At 45.8% G+C, this 27,652-nt stretch overlaps 1 protein-coding gene across 1 annotated transcript in view; it reads left to right on the top strand.

Moving 5' to 3' along the window:
• The first annotated feature begins 2,072 nt into the window (after nt 1-2,072).
• SPINT2 (serine peptidase inhibitor, Kunitz type 2) overlaps nt 2,073-27,652 on the top strand; it is a 30,429-nt gene continuing 4,849 nt past the window's right edge. Inside the window, exons 1-2 of the mRNA XM_055552307.1 lie at nt 2,073-2,620; nt 24,654-24,824. Coding sequence (XP_055408282.1) covers nt 2,515-2,620; nt 24,654-24,824 — 277 coding nt within the window. The 5' untranslated portion in view covers nt 2,073-2,514. The remainder of the gene's footprint in view (nt 2,621-24,653; nt 24,825-27,652) is intronic.

Genomic DNA, 27,652 nt, shown 5'->3' on the forward strand with positions numbered 1-27,652 from the left:
AGAGGAGGCTGGAGGGCTACAGTCCATGGGGTGGAAAAGAACTGGACATGACTGAGCATGCATGCATGCATGCAGGGAGATGGGCAGCTCAAAAGACGGATCTCGCTGAAGGCTTTCAGGGAGGGGGTTTTAAAGGTATCATTTGGGGTGAGGGTTTTAGTTCATAGACTTTCTTCTGATTGTTTGGTGGTGAGGTAACTGGGTGATGTTTCAGGAATCTTAATCATCAACCTTCTGGTTCCAACCAGTCTGGGGTCTACATGCCTGTGGTCAGCATTTAGTCACTGTCCTCCACCTGGGTGGGGGGTCTTAGTTTCTGCAAACAAAACTTAAAGATATTCGTCAGATTGTTTGTATATCCCTTGAGGAGGAACTAGGACTCTGTTTTATCACTGAACTGTTGTTTCTTGCCTGTTTCCTTTGTTTCCATTCCCTTACTTCCCTAATTAGTAACTTTTGAGTTGACTCTTTGGAACTCAAGGAAGGCCTAGGAGACCAAAGCTTTCTTCTACAAACAAGAAACAGGGTCCTGCTCAGTTTCAATTCCCTTTTCTTTGATACTCTTCAATGCTGAAGGGCACAGGGGCAGGACAAGAAGGGAATAAAGTTTGGGATAAAGAGGCAGGGGAACTCAGAATAGGGGGCTCAGTCTCAGTGTCAGATATGCTAGTTACATCACTGTTCTCAATAGGAGAAAGTGAGTTCCAACAGGTCAGACATTTTGCTTTGTTCACTGTTGCATCTTCTCCAGCATTTACAAGAGTACCTGGCTCATAGTGGGTGCTCAAAGAAAGTATGAATGAATGAACAGGCCTGTGTCTCCTCTCCAGCCTCACCTCCCACCACAGTCCTCCTCCAGCATAAACCTGGGTTTAGTGGGATGTGGTGGGGATACTGGGTTCAAGTGTTTAAGAGATCTTGGGCCTCACATTCAGACTCTTGGCCTTGAGTCCCTGGGCCTCACTGCAAGATTAAACAAGATGGCAGGCATAAAACTTTAATTGTTTAAGGTAAACACCACTTAGTTAACCCAGTTAAGACTCTTCAGATACTATTATGTCAGGAGGGAAGCCAAGTAGTGGGTGTAGCCCTGGCTTCTGTAACACACTGACATCTTTCTTGCTTCAGGACTTTTGCATTTGCTGTTTGCTTAGAATGTTTGTCCATCAGCTCTTCTTATCCTCCAGGGTTCATATCTAAATCACCTGCTCCACTGTTATTTTCCATCCTAGCCCCCAGTTCATTTCCTTCATGGCACTGTTAAGGGCTTTTAATAATATATTTATTTTAATTATTCATCAGCTGTCCTCTACTCCTGTGCTTGCCCTATTCCATCCTCCTGAGATCCAGCTCACACATGCCTCTTTCAGGAAGCCCCCCCATGGCCCCTAAGCTGGTCAGGTGCCTCCTTTGGGTTTCCCTCCTTTCAGGTCTGATTACTCTGCCTGTGCTTCCCCAACACTCCCTTGACACCTATCTGTCTCTGGTTAATTATCTGTCTTCATCTCAGTACTGGAAACGCAAAGGCAGAGTCTGGGGCTCTTGTTCACTCATGGGTCTATAGCCTCCTCTGAGAGCCCTCTCTGGCCCTCTCTCAGACTGAACGGGGAACCTGTCTGGGCTCCCAGGTCTTCCACCACGCAGCCCCTGATCATTCAGCCTGTGTTTGCCCCGTCTCCTCCATAATCACTTTGTCACGTGCTTCTGTCATCACTCTGCTGCTCTGTTCCTGTCTGGTGATGCGGGGACTGGTCAACGCTGGGGAGGCACTTAGTGAACGTTGGAATTTAGAAAGAAGAAATCCCTTGCTCTCATCGGAAGGCTGAAGCAAGCTGGGCAAAAAACCGACAGGTGTCCAGTAAGAGCACACCTGCACCCTCATTTCCCAGAGGCCAAGTTCAAGAGCGAAGGTGCTCGGACACGGTCAACAAGCCGACGCCCACGGGCAGCAAGAGCCCTAAGGCTCACCCTGCGCGTACCGCCCCAGGCTAGGCATCACGAGGGGCGGAGCCAACATAAGCCTCGCCCTTACCTCAGCGCCAGGGGCGGGTCCAGGTGCGCCTAGGGAGGAGCACGGCCGCGCAGGTGCAGGCTCCCTGCGCCTGCGCTCTACGCGTCCCGCCTCACCAGGTGCGCCCCGCCCCCTACCTGGCCTTCCTCCTTCGACAGCTGCTTCGAGGCGGGCGCCATTACCTCTGGCGCCCACCGAGGGTCCTGGGGTGTGGTGGGGTTCTGAAGGGTAGAGGGAGTCCGGGGCGAGTGAGGAGCAGAGAAAATCATCGTGGGCACAGGAGGCAGAGTATCCGCACACCGAAGGACCGAGAAAAGGGCTTCCTGGAGATTTCCCGTGTGGCGAGGGCAGAGGCACGCCCCGCAGACCCCTACGAGCGCCCGCACCTGAACGCAAGGCGCTCCAGTGCGCCTGCGCGGCGAGGGTCTTCCCGCACCTGCTCGCGAGACCCCAACGACCAGAGGCTCGAGGCCTCTCCCCTGGGCTGCCGCGCGGAGTCCGTCATGGCGCAGCTCTCTGAGCCGAGGCGGTGCGGGGTGCTCCTCGCCCTGCTGGCATCGCTGCTCCTCTCCGGGGCTGAGGCGGCCGACGAAGAACGTGGCATCCACGGTGAGGGCCCGGGCGGGAGTCCTGGGGGTTGTGGAGGGTCGAGAGGCTGAAGGCGGGGCGTTAGGGGCAAGGTGGAGGGGCTAAGTTGGGGAACGAGGAGGGCCGGAGCGAGGTCCGAGCAGGGGGAATTGGCGAGGGAGGAAGTTTGGGGGCGACTGGGTGAAGCTTAGGCGGGTGTAGTGGAGCCAGCTCGGCTGGATTGAACCTTGAGAGAGAGATTCGGGAGCCCCCGGGAGCGAGGGCGGGTGGCAGAGCCCGGGCTGGGAAAAGTTTCCTGTAGAGGAGGGAGGAGACTGGCTTAGGGCTGTTCACCAAGAAGGAGTGGCAGTGGCCTTTCCTGTGGCAGGAAGGAGGTGAGGGACCGAACCGAAGACCAGCCACTTCCTGCCAGCGAAAAAAAGCCCACGAAAGCCCGCGGTGGGGGGGCCAGCCTCAGAGGACAGGGCTTGGGTTAGGGGACCTGTTGGCCTTTTAGCCTCTGGGAAGAAGCCTGCACCCTATGTTTTTGGATATTGGACCGCAGCCTCCTGAGAAATCTTTCTGGGTTCAGTTGCATTAGAGCGCCTCCCCGAACAAAGGTGCTTCTCAGTGATATTCAAAGGAAAAGAAAAGCAAATATGTTGGGAGGGAAAACTTACACGGGGTGCAAGGGGCGGGGATGGAGCGCCTCTTGGCTTAAGAATATTGGCATTGAGAAGGTGGGCTTGAATTCGTCCTTAGAGCTTGGTGGAGGGTAAGACCCAATTTAAATGTCTGAACTCTACGGAAGTTCAGCCTGAAAGATCTTTTTGAACAAGTGTTGGTTTAACCTTACTTCCTCAGACAAATACAAGCAGATTTTGAAAATGATCCTCCTGAAAGAAGAATTCGTTGATTCAGCAAAATTTCTTGAGCCCCTGCTATGTGTCAGGGGGCAGTGCTGGGAGCTGGGATACCGTTTGTGACTCAGACAAGCCATGTGCTTGCACTTAGAGAGCTGATACTCTAGTGGGATAGACAGAGACAGGGAGTAAGCATTTAAATAAGGAGTACTTACTGCAGTATTAAATTACTAAGACGTAATTGAACAGGAAGAAGAAGACCAACAGGGATGATGGGGGCCACTTTAGCTCACGTTCTCAGGAGAGGTCTCCCTGAGGACAGTGACAGCTGAGCTCTAATGTGAAGAAGGAACAAGTGGCAGAGACACAGAGGCCTCAGGGATGTTTGTCCAGTTGGAAGCAGTGGAGTTCAGAGGCCTTGAGGCTGGAATGAGCTTGGTGGTATTTGAGGAAAAGACTGCCGGCGCGACTGGAGTAGCGGTGTGTTGGAGGGGGCCAGTGGGAGATTGGAAGGGGAGGCCAAGTGGGGAACAGACAGGAATCAGGTGACTTTACAGGCCAGCATTTTGGATGGAAAGAGAAAGCATTGGTGTTTGTAGCATTGGTGTTTATACACCAAGTCATCACCTGTGGTGACTTCTAAAGACTGTTATTTTCCCTGTGCCCAAGGCAGAGAGGAAAAACTGAGTTGAGGGCCTGTGGGGAGAGACTCAGCTCCAGGGAATTAGGAATGCAATTGTTGATCATTCTTGTGATCTGAACTAGAATTTGTTAGACTTTTCTTCTGGACTTTTTTTAGATATACTCCTCAGTATGTGGAATTCTCCAGGCAAGGATACTGGAGTGGATAGCCATTCCCTTCTCCAGGGGATCTTCCCAACCCAGGGATCAAACCCTGGGCTATTGCATTGTAGGCTAGCTAGATTCTTTTACCATCTGAGTCGTCAAGGAAACCCATACCTTCCAGTTACCTGGCCTGGGATTTTTGTCAAAACCGAGTTTGGGGCTAACATCTATTGCTTACTTTGAGCACTTATGCATTATTTAATCCTTGAAACAACTTGGTGTGGCGGTGAAGATACAGATCTTGCCTAAGACCACACATTAGTAATTGACAAAGCTGGGTCTGGCTACAGAGACCTTTTCTGCTTATTCCAATGGTTTTCCCAGCTGCTGTAGCTGGCTGGACCTCCTGACCTTTCAGAAGTATTCCTATCTGGCTGGGTAAACTAATGCCCTTGCTTATCTGAAGTTCTGTTTGTATGAGAGCTGAATCAACAGCTTATTTGGAGACAAGAAGTGGTTTTTATTCCTCTGCCCACCTTCTGATTGCTTTGATTTTTCTCAGGAAGCAAAGTCATCCACTAAGAGTGAGGTGTTTCTCCAGACACACACAACTGCACAGGTACCTCCAGATGAATATACTGGAGGGAGGGGAAGTGTGTAAGAGGGTGATCATAATGGTTGGTCAAGGAACAATCTATGTGAAGATATGAGGGGGCTGAGGGGTAGTGGAAAGGTGGTAGGACCAGTGAGTTATTGGACCTGAGGTTTTGAAAAGAATGAACTAGGAAGATAAACTACACGGCACTGAGGGAGACCCTTGAAGCTGAGGTTCGGAAGGATCTAGGGGAGCTGCTGTGGGGAGGACAAGATCACTGGAGGAGAGGAAGTCTAGGAACCAAGAGGCCAGGATGGTTGGAGGAGCACCTATCTGGATACAGAAATCACCAAGAATGGTGATAAGAGCCACAGTGGGAATGACAGGAAGCTAAAATCAACAGAGAAACAAGGGGTGGGGGGTGAGCTGGGTCAGCAAATGACGCACAGGGTGGGGTATGATTTACTCTAATGATGAGATTCATAACTGGGGTGTTGAGGGTGGAGGGAGAATGATATAGAAGCAGTGCCCCCTTGCAAGGGCACAAGAGAAGCTATCTCTTCAGGGGTGAGCTGGGTTCAGTTAGAGTAAGACTGTTCAGAGAAGAGATTGAGGGAATGAGAGGTTTTGCTGAAGATAGGCCCGTAAGTATCAGAGACTCCAGGAGCTGGGGGAAGGGAGATGGCAACAAAATAGGATGCATGGGGATGAAGGGTAACTTGGGAATCTGGGGCTGGTGTGGTGATAAGCAAGTGGTAGGAGAGTCACATGGTGTCGAGACAGACAGTGTTGGTGAGGCACTGGGTGGTAGAGGGCAGATAGGAAGGGGTGTGGAATGTAGTGGGCATTTGGAGGCACACCTCTGCAGATGGAGATGGGGGACAGCTGATACATCTCCGGGTGTTTGTAGCATCCAGGGAGAGAGCCAGTCTGCCATGGAAACACACAGATTATAAACTGGCTGTTGAGACTTCCCTGGTGGTCTAGTGGTTAAGACCCCACACTTCCCATGCAGGGTCTGGGGTTCAATTCCCAGTTGGGAAACTAAGATCCCACGTTCCATGTGGCACAGGCAAAAATATTTTAAAATAGAAAATTTTAAAAAAACCCCACCAAACTGGCTGTTCCCAGGAGGCCTCAGACAGGCTTTATGTGACTTGTTTCTAGAATTGAGAAATTTTTAATGAAATATTCTGATTTGGGGCTGGGCCTAAAAAATATGAAGATCTGGCGCAGTGTTCCCACATAGCACCCTGGGGTAGTGCCAAGTACTTCTTCTGGGAAGGACATAGACTGCTTTCTGTCGGTGTTTATTCACTTGGCCTGCCCTCTGTATCTTCTGAGCGTTTTGAGTTGTGACTCCCACAGTAAGAATATGCCCCATTTAGTAAACAAAGGTAGATAAAACATAATAGTTTATAAATTGTACAGTGCAGTGTGTGTATGTGTGTTATTATTCTCAGAGAACACCCCTTAACAGGTGGCCACAAATGTGCATGATTTTTATCTCGTCCTGCATGGTAAGTCCTGGTACTTGGAGTGCCCACAGATATATCATTTTGATCAATACAAGGGCAAATAGTATATTCCTTTTCAGAATAGAACCTCAAAAATTCCTTTTGGGAGTGGTCAGTTAAATATAGTTCCTACTGCCAGTAACTTATACAAGAGAACTTGTGTTAATGGTTCCTTGGCTCATAGCCCTTTGTTGATTGTTCTTGGGAATTTCCACTGGAGACAAGTGTGGCAGCATTCATGTGAAAGCCTCTAGTGCACTTTGAAGTGATCTTCTGTGTATTTTATTTTATTATTTATGTTTGGTTGCACTGGGTCTTTGCTGTTGGGCCCCAGCTTTCTCTAGTTGTGGCAGTTGGGGGCTTCTCATTGCCGTGGTTTCTCTTGTTGCAGAGCACGGGCTCTAGAGTATGGGGACTTTGTTGCTCCATGGCATATAGGATCTTCCTGGACCAGGGATTGAACCCGTGTCCTCTGCATTGGCAGGTGGATTCTTAACCACTGGACCACCAGGAGAGTCCGTGATCTTCCATTTGCATCAACTTCTTGAATTAATTAGTTTCTCCAGAACTTTGACTGAAAAAGTGAACTTTCCAGTAAATCTCCAATAAGCATATTAATCACCACTCATTTCTCTTCTCCTCACCCCCATGGATAGTTGTAAACTGGGTAGTCAAAAAGAGGATGAGAGACAAGAGTGAAATTGCAGCTGGTGTTGGTGATCAGGGGAAAGGTCTCTAAAGTGGCATCTTACACTATTTTCATCCTTCATAGAAGTGCTCGTTCTATTTTCAGGTAAGATAGGTTGGTTCCAGGACAGTTTGAAGTATTTATTAACTGATTTATTCAACACAGACACCCACCAAGTACCAGGCACAGTTTTAGGCCTTTGAAACAAAGCACTGAATGAAACAGATGACAACCCCCCCACCCCCAATCCATGACAGTTACATGGTAATGAGAGGAAGATAATACAATAAATAAACCATGAATGGATACTTGGTAATGAGTACTATAAAGAAAAGTAGGTAGGGAGGAAAGATAAATTAGGATTTGGGGATTAACAGATACACATTATTATGTATAAAATAAACAGCAAGGACCTACTGGATAGCCCAGGGAACTGTTGGTACTGAAGATATTTAGTATTGTGTAATAACCTACAATGGACAAGAATCTGAAAAACAGTCACTTGGCTATAAACCTGAAACATAGTAAAGAACTATACTGTTAAAAAGAGAAGAAAAGGAAGGTAAGGTTTGGTGTGTTTAGTGCTAAAAACATGGCCTTCGAGGCTGAAATGTTGACAATATTTAAAGAACATTGAGGGGTTTGCCTTCAGGCCCACTGAGGGAAAGTGGTCCCTTGCCCTGGTTGGCATTTGAGAAGTCAGCCTGTAATAGAGAAAGCCAGCCTGTGACCTGTTCCTCATTATACCTGTCTCCTGAGTCATTCGCAGCACTCAGGCTTGTCTTCAGGTAGTTGGCCAGGCAGCCAAACCTCTGTTTACCGTGTCCTGAGGCTGACAGGCGAATAAGGGATGAGGTAGCCTGTGATTCATGTGAGGCAGGAGAGAACCCTGAAGGGGTCACACTGAGGTGACTTAATTAACCCCAGGAAGCTTTCATGGCCCATTGGTCACTGACTAATAAGGAGCTCACAAATGACCACAGAAGCATTCCTGTATGGATTATGGACCTCCTTTTTTGACGCTGGTCACAAATGTCGTTTCACTGGTTTCTGACAAGATAGTTTTGAAAACTCTAATGAAGGGATGCTGAGGCCCAGGCACTTTGAAGTTAAAGTTACTTGGAAGTTTATCTGAAGCACATTGTTCATTACTAGGAAGCCATTTTAGAAATGAGGCGAGAGTTTGACATGGATCTCACCAGTGGGCTCCTCGGTCCCTGGCTTCAGAAGCCTGTGATTCTTTATGTTTATTCCAGGGCCAGTCATTTAGAATCTAGGACATGTTCGCGAAGTGGGGTAGAATATATAGTATAATAGTTTTTGACCTTTAAAGGGCTACATATATGTCTGTGGTGTTAGTGGGGTGATTAGCGAAAATGTCTAAAAAGTCTCCAGGGGTGCGGGGTGATAATGGAAAAAAAGGTCAGGAAACATTGTTTTAGGTAGACAGCCCATTAGCTATAATCAGTTTCTGAAAAATGGTCCCAGGTTTTAAAAAAGTTAAGAACCCCTGAATGTGAATTAACAGTTCAAAGTCCATGAAAGACTTTGAAACTACTGTTTCAAATTATTCAGGTTGACCCCTGTAATTCTAGTTACAGATTTAGGTAAGGGTAGAATTTATTGTCCTGCTTGAGTGATGAATATGAGGTGACAGAGGGTAGGAGTGGTGGCTGGCATTGTGATGATGGTTTATGGAATGTAAACCTTTATATCTAAATATTTTATATCTAAAATGCCAAGATTTTATATCTAAAACAAGATTTTATGAGTTTTACAATGTAAGTTGGGTATGTCATTGTAAATGTTCTCTCCTCGTAAATACCTAGCGGTTATTTTAAAGTTTCTGAATTACTTATCCTAATAATGACAACTTCCAAGCACCCAAACCTAGAGGAAGGCATGGGTGGTAATAGCTTTCTGTACTAGACGCAGAAGTCCTCAAGTATGTAGAGCCTATCCAGCTAACCAAAACAGGTGGATTTATAGATCACCTTGAAATAAGACTGATTGTGAAATAAATGTCAGCTTTGAGATTTGGCCCAGCAGAATTAAAACGGGTGAGTATCTGCCTCCCTAGTGTTTAGTACCTCTTCACTCACATAGAGTGTGAGTCTCTCATTCCTTGGTGAAAGATAACTTGAAGTCAAAATAGGTAACCAACGCATAGTTTTTCTTATTTTCTTCTCTCCGACCTCTTAATCTCCCGATAGTATAGTATTGCGGGACTTTACTGGAGGTGAAAATAAGGAATTTTATACCTTCAGGCAGGCGTGCCAGGTGGTGGCACAGCAGAAAAACAAAGGGAAAGACTGATGGTTGGATTGCTTTGATCAACTCACTGACTGGAGTTTGTACTTTGATTTTCCATATCCTCTCTATCCTGTCAGTCACCACCAGTCTGGTCTTTATAAAAATACACTACTTATTCAAAGCTTTGTGCCAAATGTTTTAAGCATTTATAATGGAGTAAAAAATGCCTTTAATTTTTACAACACTCTTTATGATTGGTCCCAGTGTCAAACAAAGTCCCTTCCATTTGAATCGTTTTTAAGAGATGCATCTGCAAGCCCACAGAATTTATCTCAGTGGGACAGATGGAGGGAAAGCCAACTGAATCTCTGCTTTATTACTCACTAGTGAATTCAGGTTACATTGAGCAAATGCCCTTTCCCAGACAAGCCATTGCAAGATAGCCTCTAATACATGGTGCATTTCACGACAGTAAAAACAAACTGCTAACTGCTAACAAACCTGTCAAAAAACATTTTTATATTAACTAGATCTAGAATGGGTATTAATCACACAGAGAGGCCTTCAACTGGGGCTGAGTTATATTTATAATGTCCTTAAGTTGGTTCTCTTGCTAGCATTCTCAGCTTTCACCTTAATCCTGAAGGGATTTTAAAGAGAACACTCTCCTGTCTACTACAGAAAATATTTCTGATACAAGATGTGTGGGTTTTTCCACATCAGGCAATTCTCAGCAGACTCAGAATGGGTGTCTGGCAATTTAACTCAATTCTGAAGCTGCTGGAAGTGAGCACAGGTCCTGCAGGTTAAGGACTCCCCTCTCCCTTCAGATGCCAGTCAGAGCCCAAGGTTGTCATCTGTCAGTTTCACCAACTTGAAATGTTCAAGGGTTCCCATGACCCTCTCAGATCCAGTTTGCTAGAATAATCCACAGAACTCAGAGAAACACGTTTACCAGTTTATTATAAAGGATACAAATGAGTAGCCAGGTGAAGACAGAGGTCTGGAAGGGTCCCCCAGTGTACAAGCTTCTGTCCTTATGGAGTTTGGGGTGAGCCACCCTTCTGGCATGTGGGTGTGTTCACCACCTGTTGGGATATTTTACTGAAGCTTCATCATGTAGGCATGATTGATTATTAACTCAGACTCCCTGGAGAATAGGGGGTGGGGCTGAAAGTTCCAACCCTTTAATCTAGGCTGGGTTTTTCTGGCACCCAGTCTCCATCCTTTTTCGGGGTCAGGGTGTTGTGCCACACACCTTGTGGGGTCTTAGTTCCCCAATCAGAGATTGAACCCAGGCCCACTGCAGTGAAAGTGTGGAGCCCTCACCACTGGAGTGCCAGGGAATTCCCCCAGCCTCTATCCTGATCAGATCAGATCAGATCAGTCGCTCAGTCGTGTCCGACTCTTTGCGACCCCATGAATCACACGCAGCATGCCAGGCCTCCCTGTCCATCACCAACTCCCGGAGTTTACTCAGACTCACGTCCATCAAGTCAGTGATGCCATCCAGCTACCTCATCCTCTCTCGTCCCCTTCTCCTCTTGCCCCCAGTCCCTCTCAGCATCAGAGTCTTTTCCAGTGAGTCAACTCTTCGAATGAGGTGGCCAAAGTACTGGAGTTTCAGCTTTAGCATCATTCCTTCCAAAGAAATCCCAGGGCTGATCTCCTTCAGAATGGACTGGTTGGATCTCCTTGCAGTCCAAGGGTCTCAAGAGCCTTCTCCAACACCACAGTTCAAAAGCATCAATTCTTCGGCACTCAGCCTTCTTCACAGTCCAACTCTCACATCCATACATGACCACAGGAAAAACCATAGCCTTGACTAGACGGACCTTTGTTGGCAAAGGAATGTCTCTGCTTTTCAATATGCTATCTAGGTTGGTCATAACTTTCCTTCCAAGGAGTAAGTCTTTTAATTTCATGGCTGCAGTCACCATCCGCAGTGATTTTGGAGCCCAAAAAAATAAAATCTGACACTGTTTCCACTGTTTCCCCATCTATTTCCCATGAAGTGATGGGACCGGATGCCATGAACTTCATTTTCTGAATGTTGAGCTTTAAGCCAACTTTTCACTCTCCACTTTCACCTTCATCAAGAGGCTTTTTAGTTCCCCTTCACTTTCTGCCATAAGGGTGGTGTCATCTGCATATCTGAGGTTATTGATATTTCTCCTGGCAATCTTGATTCCAGCTTGTGTTTCTTCCCGTCCAGTGTTTCTCATGATGTGCTCTGCATATAAATTAAATAATCAGGGTGACAATATACAGCCTTGACGTACTCCTTTTCCTATTGGAACCAGTCTGTTGTTCCATGTCCAGTTCTAACTGTTGCTTCCTGACCTGCATACAAATTTCTCAAGAGGCAGATCAGGTGGTCTGGTATTTCCATCTCTTTCAGAATTTTCCACACTTTATTGTGATCCACACAGTCAAAGGCTTTGGCATAATCAATAAAGCAGAAATAGATGTTTTTCTGGAACTCTCTTGCTTTTTCCATGATCCAGTGGATGTTGGCAATTTGATCTGTGTTTCTTCTGCCTTTTCTAAAACCAGCTTGAACATCAGGAAGTTCACGGTTCACATATTGCTGAAGCCTGGCTTGGAGAATTTTGAGCATTACTTTACTAGCGTGTGAGATGAGTGCAATTGTGCGGTAGTTTGAGCATTCTTTGGCATTGCCTTTCTTTGGGATTGGAATGAAAACTGACCTTTTCCAGTCCTGTGGCCACTGCTGAGTTTTCCAAATTTGCTGGCATATTGAGTGCAGCACTTTCACAGCATCATCTTTCAGGATTTGGAATAGCTCAACTGGAATTCTATCACCTCCACCAGCTTCGTTCGTAGTGAGGCTTTCTAAGGCCCACTTGACTTCACATTCCAGGATGTCTGGCTCTAGGTCAGTGATCACACCGTCGTGATTATCTGGGTCGTGAAGATCTTTTTTGTACAGTTCTTCTGTGTATACTTGCCACTCTTCTTAATATCTTCTGCTTCTGTTAGGTCCATACCATTTCTGTCCTTTATCGAGCCCATCTTTGCATGAAATGTTCCTTTGGTATCTCTGATTTTCTTGAAGAGATCTCTAGTCTTTCCCATTCTGTTGTTTTCCTCTATTTCTTTGCATTGATCGCTGAAGAAGGCTTTCTTATCTCTTCTTGCTATTCTTTGGAACTCTGCATTCAGATGTTTATATCTTTCCTTTTCTCCTTTGCTTTTCACTTCTCTTCTTTTCACAGCTATTTGTAAGGCCTCCCCAGACAGCCATTTTGCTGTTTTGCATTTCTTTTCCATGGGGATGGTCTTGATCCCTGTCTCCTGTACAGTGTCACGAACCTCATTCCATAGCTTATCAGGTACTCTATCTTTCAGATCTAGGCCCTTAAATCTATTTCTCACTTCCACTGTATAATCATAAGGGATTTGATTTAGGTCATACCTGAATGACCTAGTGGTTTTCCCTACTTTGTTCAATTTAAGTCTGAATTTGGCAATAAGGAGTTCATGGTCTGAGCCACAGTCAGCTCCTAGTCTTGTTTTTGCTGACTATATAGGGCTTCTCCATCTTTGGCTGCAAAGAATATAATCAATCTGATTCCGTGTTGACCATCTGGTGATGTCCATGTATAGAGTCTTCTCTTGTGTTGTTGGAAGAGGGTGTTTGTTATAACTAGTGCATTTTCTCAGCAAAACTCTACAGTCTTTGCCCTGCTTCTTTCCGTATTCCAAGGCCATATTTGCCTGTTACTCCAGGTGTTTCTTGACTTCCTACTTTTGCATTCCAGTCCCCTATAATGAAAAGGACATCTTTTTTGGGTGTTAGTTCTAAAAGGTCTTGTAGGTCTTCATAGAACCGTTCAACTTCAGCTTCTTCAGCGTTACTGGTTGGGGCATAGACTTGGATTACTGTGATATTGAATGGTTTGCCTTGGAAACAAACAGAGATCATTCTGTCGTTTTTGAGATTGCATCCAAGTACTGCATTTCAGACTGTTTTGTTGACCATGATGGCCACTCCATTTCTTCTGAGGGATTCCTGCCCGCAGCAGTAGATATAATGGTCATCTGAGTTAAAGTCACCCATTCCAGTCCATTTCAGTTCGCTGATTCCTGGAATGTCAACATTCACCCTTGCCATCTCTTGTTTGACCACTTCCAATTTGCCTTGATTCATGGACCTGACATTCCAGGTTCCTATGCAATATTGCTCTTTACAGCATCGGACCTTGTTTCTATCACCAGTCACATCCACAGCTGGGTATTCTTTTTGCTTTGGCTCCATCCCTTCATTCTTTCTGGAGTTATTTCTCCACTGATCTCCAGTAGCATATTGGGCACCTACTGACCTGGGGAGTTTCTCTTTCAGTATCCTATCATTTTGCCTTTTCAGTATGAAAAGGCAAAATGATAGGATTTTTTTTAACTTCTATCCTGAAGTTCCTGAAACTTTCCAGGGCACCCCCAGCCACTAGTCATCTCACTGGCATTCAGTAAGACGATTGTGCCATCCAGAGATTGCTGGGGTTTTAGTTCTTGTGTCAGAAAACCGAATATTAGAGTAGAACATGATATGGCACTCAAGAAATTCCAAGGGTTTTAGGAGCTCTCTATCAGGAACATAGGGTGGGGAGAGACCAAATACATATTTCTAATTATGTCACAGATATGATCGGTCTGTAATCAGAGCTTTGCCTTATCAAGCCTCCCAAGAGTCTGATTTAGAAGCCTCTGAAAAAAAAAATGTTTTTTAATTAGCATGACCTAAATCAGAGAATACAGGGCTTGCTGAATTGAAGAATGCTGCATTTATGCATTTTCCAGCTTTATTGAGAGGTTTACACATTTTTGTTGTTTGTATTATTGTTTCCTTATTATGAATGAGGAAATACATGTACAGGGAGGTTAGGAAAGCTGCCCCCACCCCCACCCCTAACCCCAAACAGTGGGCAAGTAAGAGGCAGCCAGGGGCTCCTACACACACTGGTCCCTTACCAGGACAGCTTCCTGCGGGCCCTGTCCTCTAATCTGTCCCCTACACTTTGGCCGAATAACTTTCCTTATTGTGTCACTTCCCAATACCAGAGCTTTTCCTCATTTCCTTTGTGCCCTGTGTGGCTTACAAGTCCTTTGAATTTAGGGTGTGATTGTAGTAGTTTACCTTGTGTGGTTTTCTTTTTTTCCTTCTTCTGTCCAAGCCAGTCTTGTGGCTCTAACTTAATCGTAAATCCCTGGAGGTCAGGGGCTACCTTCCCTTCTATGTAGGCTGGCTACTCAGCTCAGTTTACCTTAGAGGGTTCCAACTTATGCCACTGTACTTCCCAGGGTGGCTGTTAAGAACACCCCTTTTCACTCTGAAAAGTGTCTTGATCAGAGGATTAATTGTATGATCACCCCATTTACATAGATGAGCTATTAACCAAACACTGTGTGCTAATTTGTGTTAATTTGCTTCAGTCATGTCCAACTCAGTGACCCTATGGACTGTAGCCCTCCAAGCTCCTCTGTCCGTGGGATTTTCCAGGCAAGAATACTGGAGTGGGTTGCTATTTCCTCCTCCAGGGGATCTTCTTACATCTCCTGCATTGGCAGGTGGGTTCTTTACCACTAGTGCCACCTGGAAGCCCCATAACCAAACACTGGTGTGCTTAGTCACTCTGTCGTGTCCGACTCTTTATGACCTCATGGACTGTGTAGCCTGCCAGGCTCCTCTGTCCATAGGGATTCTCCAGGTAAGTCTACTAGGGTGGGTTACCATGCCCTCCTCCTGGAGATCTTCCCAACCTAGGGATAGAACCCAGGTCTCCCGCATTGCAGATGTATTCTTTACCATCTGAGCCACCAGGGAAGCCCAAGAATACTGGAGTGAGTAGCCTATCCCTTCTCCAGGGGATTTTTCCAACCCAGGAATTGAACCGAGGTCTCCTGCATTGCAGATGGATTCTTTACCAGCTGAGCTACCAGGGAAGGGTCAATCAGTCAGTTCAGTCACTCAGTTGTGTCCAACTCTTTGCAACCCCATGAATCGCAGCATGCCAGGCCTCCCTGTACATCACCAACTCCCGGAGTTGACTCAAACTCATGTCCATCGAGTCAATGATGCCATCCAGCCATCTCATTCTCTGTCGTCCCCTTCTCCTCCTGCCCCCAATCCCTCCCAGCATCAGGGTCTTTTCCAATGAGTCAGCTCTTCACATGAGGTGGCCAAAGTACTGGAGTTTGAGCTTTAGCATCCGTCCTTCGAATGAACACCCAGGACTGATCTCCTTTAGGATGGACTGGTTGAATCTCCTTGCAGTCCAAGGGACTCTCAAGAGTCTTCTCCAACACCACAGTTCAAAAGCATCAATTCTTCGGCACTCAGCCTTCTTCACAGTCCAACTCTCACATCCATACATGACCACTTGGAAAACCATAGCCTTGACTAGACGGACCTTTATTGGCAAAGGAATATCTCTGCTTTTCAATATGCAATCTAGGTTGGTCATAACTTTTCTTCTAAGGAGTAAGCGTCTTTTAATTTCATGGCTGCAATCACCATCTGCAGTTAGTTGCTTACTATTCTCAAGATACTGGGGAATTTATTTAGTACGTTCATTTCGTTACCATGAAAAATGTAACAATTTAAGCAAACAGAAGGGGTAACTAATCCACTATCTAGATAAAACTGAAAGAAAATAAGTTGTGCGTTCACAAAACTGCTCAAATTATCCTAAAACATACAGATGAAAAAAAAGAAAAAAAACTGGAAAAGCTTCTGCCTCCTTTAGTCTCCTTTCCCTAAAGGTATATTCACACACATATCTAAATTAAAAGTTAAAAAAAAATCATAATATTGCATGTAAACCATTCTTTTGCTTTTGTCTCCCTAGTTCTATAACAGCATATATGTAGTATGTGTGGATGTCTCACAACTTATTTCACCAGCCTGAACAGGGTGTTCATGAAAATTCAGTGGTGAATTTTCAGCTAATGTAGGTTTGTGGGTAGCAAGCCCTTGGTAAGTATGCTAATAGCTGTCCCTGTTCTTTGAAGTCAAAATAATGGATTCTTCCTAGTTTGCTTTTTGGTACTGAGGAGTGAAGTGTATTCTGTCCTCTATTTTTTTTGGTGTAAAAGTAATATTTTCACATGTCTGAGTATTATTGTAGCAAATCATTTCCTGTTGGCCATTATCATTTGAATTCTAAGTGGCTTTCATGAAACGAGTAGAGCTGCTTTTAGTGATGAAAGAGTGTGTTGTCATAAGAAATGTGAGCCCTGGGAGTCTATGTGATAGCTTCTGACCACACATACAGGATTTGCTGAGTTCTGTGACATGACGGGGGGAGGGGTAAATATGGAAAATCTGAGCAGGGTGTTTTTATAAACACTCTCTAAAGAGCTGATTGGCAAGCTGCAGCTCGTGGTGACTGCATGCATACAGCCTGCACACTAAGTCTGGCTTCCGCTCTTTTTTTGGTGGTGGTGGGGGCTGTGCCGGCTCTTCATTGTGGCACCCGGGCTTTGTCTAGTTGAGGAGCGCAGGTTCTAGGGTGCTCGGGCTTCAGTAGTTGCCGCAGCACAGGATCAAACCCATGTAGCCTGCATTGGCAAGCAGATTCTTAACTACTGGATCAAGAGGGAAGTCCTTTAATAGTTGAAAAAGATCACAAGAATATTTTAAGGCATAAAAATTATATGAAATCAATTTTTATTGGAATGCCAGTCATGGTCATTTATTTACATATTACCTTAGGTTGCTTCCGCGCTGTAATGACAGAGTTGACTAGTTAGACTGTGTGACCCGTGAAGCTTGAGATAAAGGCAGTCCTTGGTTTGCGTGGACACACATGCATGGTACCTGGTCACTGCACATGTGTTATTCAGTTCCTACACAGCAAAGCATGTAGTTACCTCCTTGCTCCACAGAAAATGCGACAGTTTACAAAAATGATTGGTCGATAGAGGAAATTGGGCCAAAATAGACCAAAGTGTAGCAAAGAAGAAAAGTGATAACGCTGGAAGTGAAATTCCAGTTAAGCATAAATGGAGTGATCAGAGGATGAGCCAGCTGTGGGAGTGGGTACTGCTGCCCTTCAAGACCGGTGTGCAGCCAGAGGAGCTCACAGACGTGAAGAGAGTAGTTGTGACAAAAAAGGATGGTGTTCCGTGTGTGGAAGTAACGCTGGCCGAACCTTGGACAGAATGCCAGGCAGCTCTCAGAGCAGTTTCATGGCATTGATAGAGCAAAGCATAAAAGGTTAGAGGCTGACCCAAACCTAGAGAGAGGTATGACACTTACTCTCAGGTGAACTGAAAAGAAACTGGCTTCATATCAGTACGTCAATGACTAAAGACCTTCGCAAGTACTATTCACACTACTCTTGGTGAGTTTGCTTGCTTCTTTGCTTGCTCAGTTGTGTCCGACTCTTTGCGACCCCATGGACTGTCCAGGCCAGAATACTGGAGTGGGTAGCCTTTCCCTTCTCCAGGGGATCTTCCCACCCCAGGGATTGAATCCAGGTCTCCAGCATTGCAGGTGGATTCTTTACCAGCTGAGCCACAAGGGAAGCCCCTTGGTGAGTTACTTATTTACAAAGAAAATTAACACTTCAATTCTCAAGTTTCTAATGTTTTAACTTACAGTGAACTAAATAAATATTCATTTTGTTATTTTTTTATCCTATGCATTTATAACCCACAGGTTGTTTGTTTGTTTTTTTTTTTATCTTAAAGGTCATGGAACAGTCATAATTTTTTCCATTGTTTTGCCTGATTTCACACTATTCTGGCTGTATTTACTATTTGGCCCTTCTTAAAAAAGTTTATTGACGGTTTGCTGTAGAGAAAACAGATCCAGGGAAGAGAAGGACCATTTCATGAGTGGGTCCGAGCTTGTGAGATGATCCAGGGCTTTCTTTTTTTTGATCCAGGGTTTTCTTATTAGGAAACAGTGAGGCAGTAAGTTGGTGTTTTTCAGTGTATAGCGCCCACAGGAGTTAAAAGTGTATCAAGGACTAGAGTCCCAGGAGAGTTGTTTTTGCTTGTTTTGTAAATAAACTGACTCTGAATGGGTATAAAAAACATGAATAAAAGAAAATGCTAAGTTCACGGTGGTTGTTAATTTAGGGGAGACAAAACAAGTGGGATTGAAGTGAGGGGGTGCACCAAGGGTTTCAGCTCTGTCGTGTTTTGGTCCTTAAAATGTTAGAATTTCATAGAGCTGAGAAGGCGGTATACCAGTGTTGTGACATTTTCTGTAGTTTTCAAAATATTTGAAATATATTAAACTTTTCAGTAGGGACAGCTGTAATTGTGCATTTCTGAAGAGTGATTGGATACCATCTTCTGAGGCCTGTAAAATTAGGTTGGGTTAGTAGTGCCTGGAAGCTTAAAATGTCTGTGATGTCCTTGTTAGAAGGTAGTAGCAGGTCATTCTAGCGCGTAGAGTGAAGTAGAGCAGGTCTAAGCCATTGGCTCTCTATTTTGGTTAAAGCTCAAGTGACTTCAGAACCAGAAAAACCTGTTTTCTTTGACAAAGACCTGTCTGGCAATTTTGTAACAGCTAATGTTCAAAATGCCTGCCAGGGTTTTGTAATTTAGATTCATATTTCAGATAATGTGTGACTTTAACCATTTTTGATGCTTTTCTAAGACAGTATTACTGTTTCCCATTTTTACATATTCTGAAGCAAATGTATCCAAGTTTGGCGCCCCTCAGCTTTTCCCCCTGTTTTTTTTTTTTTTTCCTTCTTTTTTACCCTCTATTTTTTCCTCCATTTTGAAAACTTAACGGAACGTATTTAATTTTGCACTAACATTTTTGAGCATCGAAATAGGACTTGAAACACGTTTTTCATGATTGTTTTCCAAAACTATTCTGAGACCAAAATGTCATCTCTTAACAATAACAGTTATTAAGGAATAACTTCCCGAAAATTGTCCAGCCAAGTCCCCTCGGCCTGGGGCAGTTCTTTGGTATGGTGCTATCAGTGACCCTGTCACTGTGACCGTAAAAAGACCTAGCAGAAGGCCTGGCCTTGGTGAACCCTCCAGTTGTGATGAAGCCTTGAGGAATGTTTTGGCTTTTAGGCAACTTCAGTTTCATGTTTTTCCCACTGCCTGTCACTACAGTGGCTTTTTCTTTCTTTCCATCGAAGGGGTCCTTAAGTTTGTGCCTGAGCCGTCTGATCAGATCAGTTTGATTTCAGATCCAGCTCTGCTGCTTGCTTAGGTTAACCTGCCCAGAGTGTTCTCATTTGTAAAGGGAGGTGGGTGTTACTGCATGAGTCACAGTTCTTATCATGACTATTAGAAATAGTGCACATAATGTGCCCGGCATCTAGCTTAGTGAAGGCAGTGAAATGGGGTGTCAAGAAATAATCCATGCTCTGCATTTTGATTTTAAGGTGAGTCTACCAAAGATAGTATTCTGACTTTTTGGAAGCTTTTTCTAAGGAAGGTGATAAGTCATGGAAGTCATCTTACATACTAAAGTATTTCTGGCTCTTTGTACAACAGAAGAGAGAATGCATTGATGTGATTTGGAGTGAGGTGAAGAACATGTGACCTGTGTTTCCTAAAGGAACATTCTCTCCTTTGAAACAAAACCAACCAACCAAACAAAAACAACCTCCTTTTTCATAAGATCATTTCCTTAAGCCTAGAGAGTAAAACTGTGTGTCGTAGAAGCTGAAAAGCAATTTAGTTAGGAAAGGCATGCAACAAAATGGACTTTTCACCATTTGACAAGGAGCCTCCCTCCTCACAGAAGGTACTCTGTCTTGACACAGTAGTTGTGTGGTTAAATTTCATCTTGGTTGAACCTAGCTTTGGCCAACTAATCTGCTACTTAGAGCTCTTTTACTCTGGTCAGATTTATTTTAAAAAGAGATTACTGTGGCGGATTCATTTTGATATTTGGCAAAACTAATACAATTATGTAAAGTTTAAAAATAAAATTAAAAAAAAAAGATTAGCTTCTTTCTGTTTTTATTACAGGAATTTCCAAGTGTACACGAAGTAGTGGGAGCAGGTTTATGAGCTCCCATAGACCATCACTCACCTTCAACAATTGTCAACATTATGTCTTTCCATATATGCTGTTTTTAGTGCAGCAGTTGTGTGTGGTAGTCGTTCAGTCGTGCCTGACTCTTTGTGACCCCATGGACTGCAGCCCACCAGGCTTGTCTATCCATGGGATTTTCCAGGCAAGAATACTGGAGTGAGTAGCCATTTCCTTCTCCAGGAGATCTTCCGGACCCAGGGATCAAACCCAGGCAAATTCTCTACCCACTGAGCTTCTCTTAAACAGACATTTCTAAATTCCCTGGGACAAAAATGAAGCCACCCCCATCCCCTCCTACCCCACCCAAGGAACCTGAAAATAAGGCTGCTTCCAAAACTTAAACCGTGAGATCAGTGTGTGATCATTGACAGCAGATGTGAGCAGCTGAGACAGAATGGCCTCTCAGTCCCACAAAGTTTGTAATGAAGGAACTGTCACATCTACAGAAAGAGCGTTCCAGTCAGGAAGCGCCATCAGTTCGTGGTGGCAGTCAGAAAAGTAAGTGTTCAGACGCAGACCTTGACCATGCTGTCTTGACAGAAGCGCGTCCTGAGCCATCTCCTGAGAGCCTCTAGTCTGCCTGGTAGATCCCAGTAGAGTGGATCTTCATAGGAATCCTCCAGAATACTGCCTTACTCAGACGCCAAGTGACCTGCTCCATGTCAGCTGGCTTTCCGAGGTAGTATGTTGGCACACATCCACCCTGCTGCACAGTTACTTTCTCAGTTTCCTCAGTGCTTTGTTAGCAAGATCAGCATCCCTGCGCCTCTTCAGCCCTGGGGCACTAGGAACGCCTGAGCCTGCAAAGAAGAGGCCGGATTCCAGGCAGTGTTTATTTCACCAGGGTAACTACTGTCCATCCCTGGATAAGCTTTCTCCCTCCTCCTCTTTATGTACCCTCAGGCTTCTGTACATGCACAGAACATCTGGCAGAAGTATCGGCATCCTTGCTTATGAAAAGCCACCCAATTCCCACTCTTTATACGTGGCCGCCCTGCCGCGTTCTCTGCTGTGGCATCTGACTGTTCCCGGCAACCCTGCCTTGAGCTCCGTTTGGCCCCCTCAGGTGTTTGTTCAACTGAGCCATAATTCACAGTCCGCACAGTCAACCCATTTAAAGCATACAATTCCTTTTGCAGATATTTTTGTTTTAAAGACCATACCCGAAGCTGTTGGAAGTTTTGCTTTTGTTTTAGATTTGAAGGGTTTGTTAACAAAAGAAACCTTTATTTGTCACACACAATAAACAATTTCAGTATTTAATAGAGGGTTATTTAACTTAATTTTACTACACAGTCATTAAAAGAAAAGAGAAATAGAAATAATAGAGAAGAGTAACAGTGTGTATGTCCATCACCAAATTGGGCCCACCAGCATTCAGACTTCAGCAGCGCTGGGAAGTCGCTTGTTAACAGCAGCCTGGAGATAGTGCATCCACTTTGTTGATGAGGCTGCAAATTGCAGTTTTGGGGGGCTCCCACTTGTAATCCCAGGCCGCAAACTGATATCCTGGTCAGTTTGCCTGCAAAACTTGTAGCTCTGGTTTTAAGTTTTACAGTGCTTTTTGTTTCACCTGGTGAGTCACAGGATTCTCTGGACCCCAGGGGGCTGGCCGAGACCCACTCCTTCTCTCATCTAAAGTGCCTCTTGACTTACTGGTAACCGTTGGTGTTTTTGCAAGCAGGCGGGTAGTCCAGGCAGGGTCAGAAGTCAATCAGAGGCCTGCTCTCCTGCTTCTGAAGCCTGAACAAGACTGCTTCCATTTTCATTTCCCTAAGAGCTGCTCGGGAAGCAAGGACATCAGGCAGTGGTCTCCAAGGCTCTCAGCTTGGCAGGGCATTGGACAGGCAGCTGCCACACCTCGGCAGCAGTTGAGTGCCTCTGCCCTAACGTTTTCAGTTTGGGGTCATAGGGCGTCCTGTCTGGGTCCTCTCCAGCTTGTCATGTTGATAGCAGTGCTGCTTCTGGCCTTTGACAGCCTGGTGGGTTGGGCAGAAACATACATCAGAGAACTCTTCTGCTGCGTCTTCCCTGGGCCTTGTTGATGGTGTTTGTTTTGTGACTTTTGGCACATTGTCAAAAGTACCTGTTCCGGGTGCACACCCAGCTGGTTCTGGTTGATGCAGTTATATGGACAAAAGGTGTCTGGGCCTGTTTAAAACAACAACAACAACAAACAAAACTGATTTATTATTTACATACCATAAAATCAGCTGTTACAAGCATACAAGCCAATGGTACACTGACAGAGTTGTACAACCATCCCCACAATCCAATTTTAGAACATTTCCATCATCCCCATTTGCAGTCACTCTCCACCACCCCACCCCCACCCCCACCCCCACCCCTCCAACTCCCCAGCACCAGGCAAACACTAATCTCACTTCCTGTCTCTCTTGGTTTGCCTTTTCTGGGCATATCGTATGATTCCATTCATATAAAGTATCCAGATAAGGTACTTTTTAGCTGATGATTTCGGTGATGGTTGCTTGCACATTAACAAAAGATTTTTTTTACTTCAGAGTATGCTTTTTCTGCTCTGCTAGTTACCTGTGATTTATTGGAGTTCCTTGGGGATGTTTGTTTGTTTTGCATAGTACCAGCCTTTTTTGTCCATAGATAGATGTTTTGTGGAATGTTTGGTTTCCTGCCCGTTGTTGTGACGTGTTTTGGGAGATGCAGCAGAAGCACAAATCCTGCTGTCTGTGCTTTGAAAGGCTTCCCCTCGGTGAGATAAACCTAGCAAGGCTGAGAACAACTAGGGAGGAGTCATTGGCGACATATAACCCAAGTTTTGGGCCCTGGGATGGTTTTATTTGAGATGTTTTTGAAGCACCCTGTGCTGGGCCTGAGGCAGGTTGCAATTCCCTTATGCAAGAAGGCAGAGATGTAGGATTTCCCTGGTGCTTTGAACTTCCCTGATGGCTCAGATGGTAAAGGGTCTGCCTATAATGTGGAAGACCTGGGTTTGATTCCTGGGTCAGAAATGGAGAAGGAAATGGCAACCCACTCCAGTACTCTTGCCTGGAAAATCCCATGGACGGAGGAACATGCTGGGCTACTGTGCATGGGGTTGCAAAGAGTCGGACACAGCTTCAGTTCACTTCAGAGATGAAGGAGACCATGGTGGAGGGAGAGGCGATGTAGGCTCGTGATCCCAGTGGTGCAGAGCAGACACTGAACCACACAGTCAGGTGACTCCCTTTTCAGGTTGCTTTCCACCCTCCCAGTTCCTCCAGAAGAAAGGGTCATTGTAGTAAAGGTGTTGTCTCCAGCACTTGTTTATCTCTCCCTTTTCAAGAGAGAGAGCAGAGGGACTTCCCTGGTGGTCCACTGGTTAAGAATCTACCTTTCAGTGTTGGGGACATGAGTTCGATCCCTGCTCTAGGAGGATCCCATATGTTGTGGGGCAGCTAAGCCCATGTACCATAACTACTGAGCCCGCGCTCTAGGCCCTGTGAGCCCCGACATGAGACACCTAAGCCTTACAACTAGAGAGTAACCCCTGCTTGCCACAACTAGAGAAAACCTGTGTGCAGCAACAAAGACCCAGCTCAGCCAAAAATTAATATTTAAAAAGAGAGCAAGCAGATCTCTAGGCTTTCTGTAGACAAATGTATCTGGCTAGAATTTTATAACTTTGTTCTGTTTCCCTTGTACCAAAGCGGGGCCAGATTTGGAGGCACCTTGTAACCCCAGACCATCAAGATAGGAGCCATTATAAACGCTGGAAGAAAGGAGCGACCTGAGTTGCCTTTGAAGGGTTGGTTGGCAATGAGGGGAACTAATATTCGGGAGCTTCTTTCTGAGGCTCTAGTGGTAACTCGACTATGAAGTGGCCAGTCTTGGCAGAGAGTAGACAGGAAAAGTTAGGAAAGGTCCTTCTGGGTTGCTAAGAGCACCATGCTGTGCGCGTCCTTCCTGACCGCACATCGCCAGCTCTAGCCTTTGCGTGCTAAGCTTCCCTTGGCCCAGTGAGACAGGCACATATCCAGAAGGATCCTGCAGTCTGGTGTTTTGCCTCTGGAAGTCCAGCTTCTGTACTGGGTGGTTGTGTGTTTGATAACGGGGCAGGGACAGTATCAACACACAACTGACATTCAGTGCAGTCGGGTAGTTGGTATCTTTGTTGTTAGATGACGCCTTTTTTTCCTACACAAAGAAGGAATCCCTAAGCAGGTCTGATGGTGACACTTTAGAAACAGCTCATAGAGGAGCTGCTGGAACTTAAGGCTCTGGAAAGCTGTAGGCCTCTTCCTCCAGGGCTGTGCGTGTCCTCTCTTGCCTGAATTGCCCTGCTAAGCATGGTCTCTGGTTGTGTTTTAGATTTTTGCCACCTTCCCAAGAAAGTGGGAAGATGCCGGGCCTCCTTCCCTCGGTGGTGGTACAATGTCACTGACGGATCCTGCCAGCAGTTTGTGTATGGAGGCTGCGACAGGAATGACAATAATTACATGACCAAGGAGGAGTGTCTTGCAAAGTGTGCTGGCGTCACAGGTAAGACAGCGCTGTTGGGGAGGGTTTATCATCTGTTGTTGTTTCTTGGTCGTTAAGCTGTGTCTGACCCTTTGAGACCCCATGGACTGCAGCACACCAGGCTCTTCTGTCCTCCACTATCTCCTGGAGTTGGCTTAAATTCATGTCCACTGAGATGGTGATGCTATCTAACTGTCTCATCCTCTGCCCCCTCTTCTTTTGCCTTCAGTCTTTCCCAACATCAGGATCTTTTCCAATGAGTCGGCTCTTTGCATCAGATGGCCAAAGTGTTAGAGCGTCAGCATCAGTCTTTCTAATGAATATTGAGAGTTGATTTCCTTTAGGATTGACTAAAGGAAATTTGTTCTCCTTATTGTTGAAGGGACTCTCATGAGTCTTCTTCAGCACCACAATTTGAAAGCATCAATTCTTTGGCATTCAGCCTTCTTTATGGACCAGCTCTCACATCAGTATGTGGCTACTGGAAAAACCATGGCTTTGACTATACGGACCTTTGTCAACAAAGTGATGTCTCTGCTTTTTTGAAAAAAAAAAAAAAAAAAAAAAATTTATTTATTAATTTGGCTGCATCAGGTGTTAGTTGCGGCACGTGGGATCTAGTTCCCTGACCAGGGATCAAACCCAGACCCCCTACACTGGGAGCGCTGAGTCCTAGTCGCTAACCACCAGGGAAGTCCCTGTCTTTGCTTTGTAATATGCTGACTAGGTTTGTCATAGCTTCCCTTCCAAGGAGCAGGCATCTTTTAACTTCGTGTTATCTAGAGACACCTTATTAACTGGGTCGTAGATGTCTTTTGCTCTTTGCTAGTTCTTCATGGCTGAAACTGGGAGATGTTTTTAAAAGCAGAAGAAACTGGCCCAGCGTGAAAGTCACCCACTCACGGTGGTTTCAAGGCGGTACCCTTCCCCCTCTTCTCAGAAAGGGGAGAGTAGGCTGCAAACTAGAGCCAGGGGAGGGGGGACACGACTGCTTCTCCCCGACAGCTTCCTTCCTCCCACTAGTGAGCGCACATTCCACGCCACTCCAGGTCTGCTCGGACAGGCAGCGGACAAGCAGCCTCCTTGCTCCCTGGGCCTTTGGGTTATTTTTACCTTTGGGACAAATGACTTGAGGAGCTCAGCCAGCCAGCCGAGTAATGAATCAAGTTAAAACTAGAACAACACTTCTGGAATCCGTCCTTGTCCCACCCTTCAGTGAGGACTTCTGTGCAGTCATGTTGACCCTGTGAACCTCCCAGTTTAAGTAAAAACCTAAGCCTCTGCACAGCATGTGCCAGCTCTGAACGCAGCCTCAGGGGACTCCTTGAGACCTGACGGCAGTGAGATGTTGGCCCTCTGGGGTCTGATCCCTCCCAAGTGTTCCAGAGACCTGAGGATTTGGCCAGCCAAACTGTCTGTTAAAGATTTTCACTGGCTGCTTCTTTAACGTTGTCATGGGACTTCTTACATCCTTTCCTGACAGCTTGGCATCGCCGGTAGCACCTGGATTATGATTCTGGGTCAGAAAGTGCTTGTGGCACCCTCAGCGCTCACAGCCCTGCCACCCTGAGAGCCTGTGCCAGGCGTTTGTATCTCCTCCTGCACTGGCTGTACCCTCTGTTGGCTTTGAGCTCTGCATTCAGAAATCACATAAGTGAATTAAAGTTATGTGCACAAAGAGGACAGCAGCAGTGGCCTTGGCTGTGGCCTGAGCTTTACAGCAGCGCCCAGGTGCAATAGCCCGGCCGAGGCCCGGTGCCTGGAGGAGCGTTTTACTGATCTTTGTGTGCCCGGCAAGTGCTCAGCGCTCAGCACGTGTTTGGAGAGCCAAGGGGGCTGGTACTATTTTTGGATTGTGAGTGAGCCCCTCATCTTTTAGGGGGTGACTGGCAACTTCACCAAATGGTGAGTAAGGAAAATACCATTTATTGTATGTAAGTTTCTGTCATAAGCTGTGATCCAGTGTCCGGGATTAAGGGGAAATGTTTTTTGCTACCTTTCCTGTCCTTTCCCTATCAAAGAGTTCACAGTATGGGACTTCCCTGGTGGTCCAGTGGTTAAGACTTCGCCTTGCAGTGCAGGGGGCCTGAGTTCAATCTCTGGTTGGGAAGCTGAGATCCCACATGCCTCCTGGTCCAAAAAACCAAAGCACATAAAATATTGTAACACATTCAATAAAGACTTTGAAAATGGTCCACATTAAAAAAAAAAAGAGTTGACAGTAGCAAATGTACATGCCGTTCTGGTTACTCCTTGGTTTCTCAGGGGGAAAGTTAAGTTTTAAGAACACAAGCAGTGAATAGCGGGCATAAGATGGAATGTCTCTGCTGAGGGCCATGGGGTGTAGTGTTTTGCTGGCAGAAGGCAGACAGCTGTCTTCCTAAAGGTCAGAGTCTGGCCCCAGCCTGGAGGTCCCAGAAAACCCATTTGCTGGCTCCTGAGGCGTTCTCCCGTGAGTCTGCAAGGAGAACTGGAACTGCCAGGGCGACGACTGGGCAACAAGTCACTCACCGGAGTCCTTGCCAGCAGATTCCCTCCCAGGCAGGCAAGCTCTGTGGGGAGCCAAATGTGAATGAGAATGACAGTTCATTAACAACTGATTAATTAATTATAATGAGAGCCAAAGCCACTGAAGGGACCAGACTCTCCCGTTTAGTCTATGCTTTAGTGTGCGAAGACAAAGCTCAGTCAGATTCCCAGAAGATTGCTTGATGAGGGGCGGGGCGGAACCAGGGGAGCTGGTTTGTATGCGAGTGTGCAGTGGCATCAGGTTAGACCAGCCCCACGCCTCCGCACACGGGGTGGGGCTCCTCCCTCCTGCACCCCACCAGCCCTCCCTTTTTTGCACT

The sequence above is a fragment of the Bubalus kerabau genome, chromosome 17, assembly GCF_029407905.1.
Source record: "Bubalus kerabau isolate K-KA32 ecotype Philippines breed swamp buffalo chromosome 17, PCC_UOA_SB_1v2, whole genome shotgun sequence".
In the NCBI taxonomy this organism is placed as follows: Eukaryota; Metazoa; Chordata; class Mammalia; order Artiodactyla; family Bovidae; genus Bubalus; species Bubalus kerabau.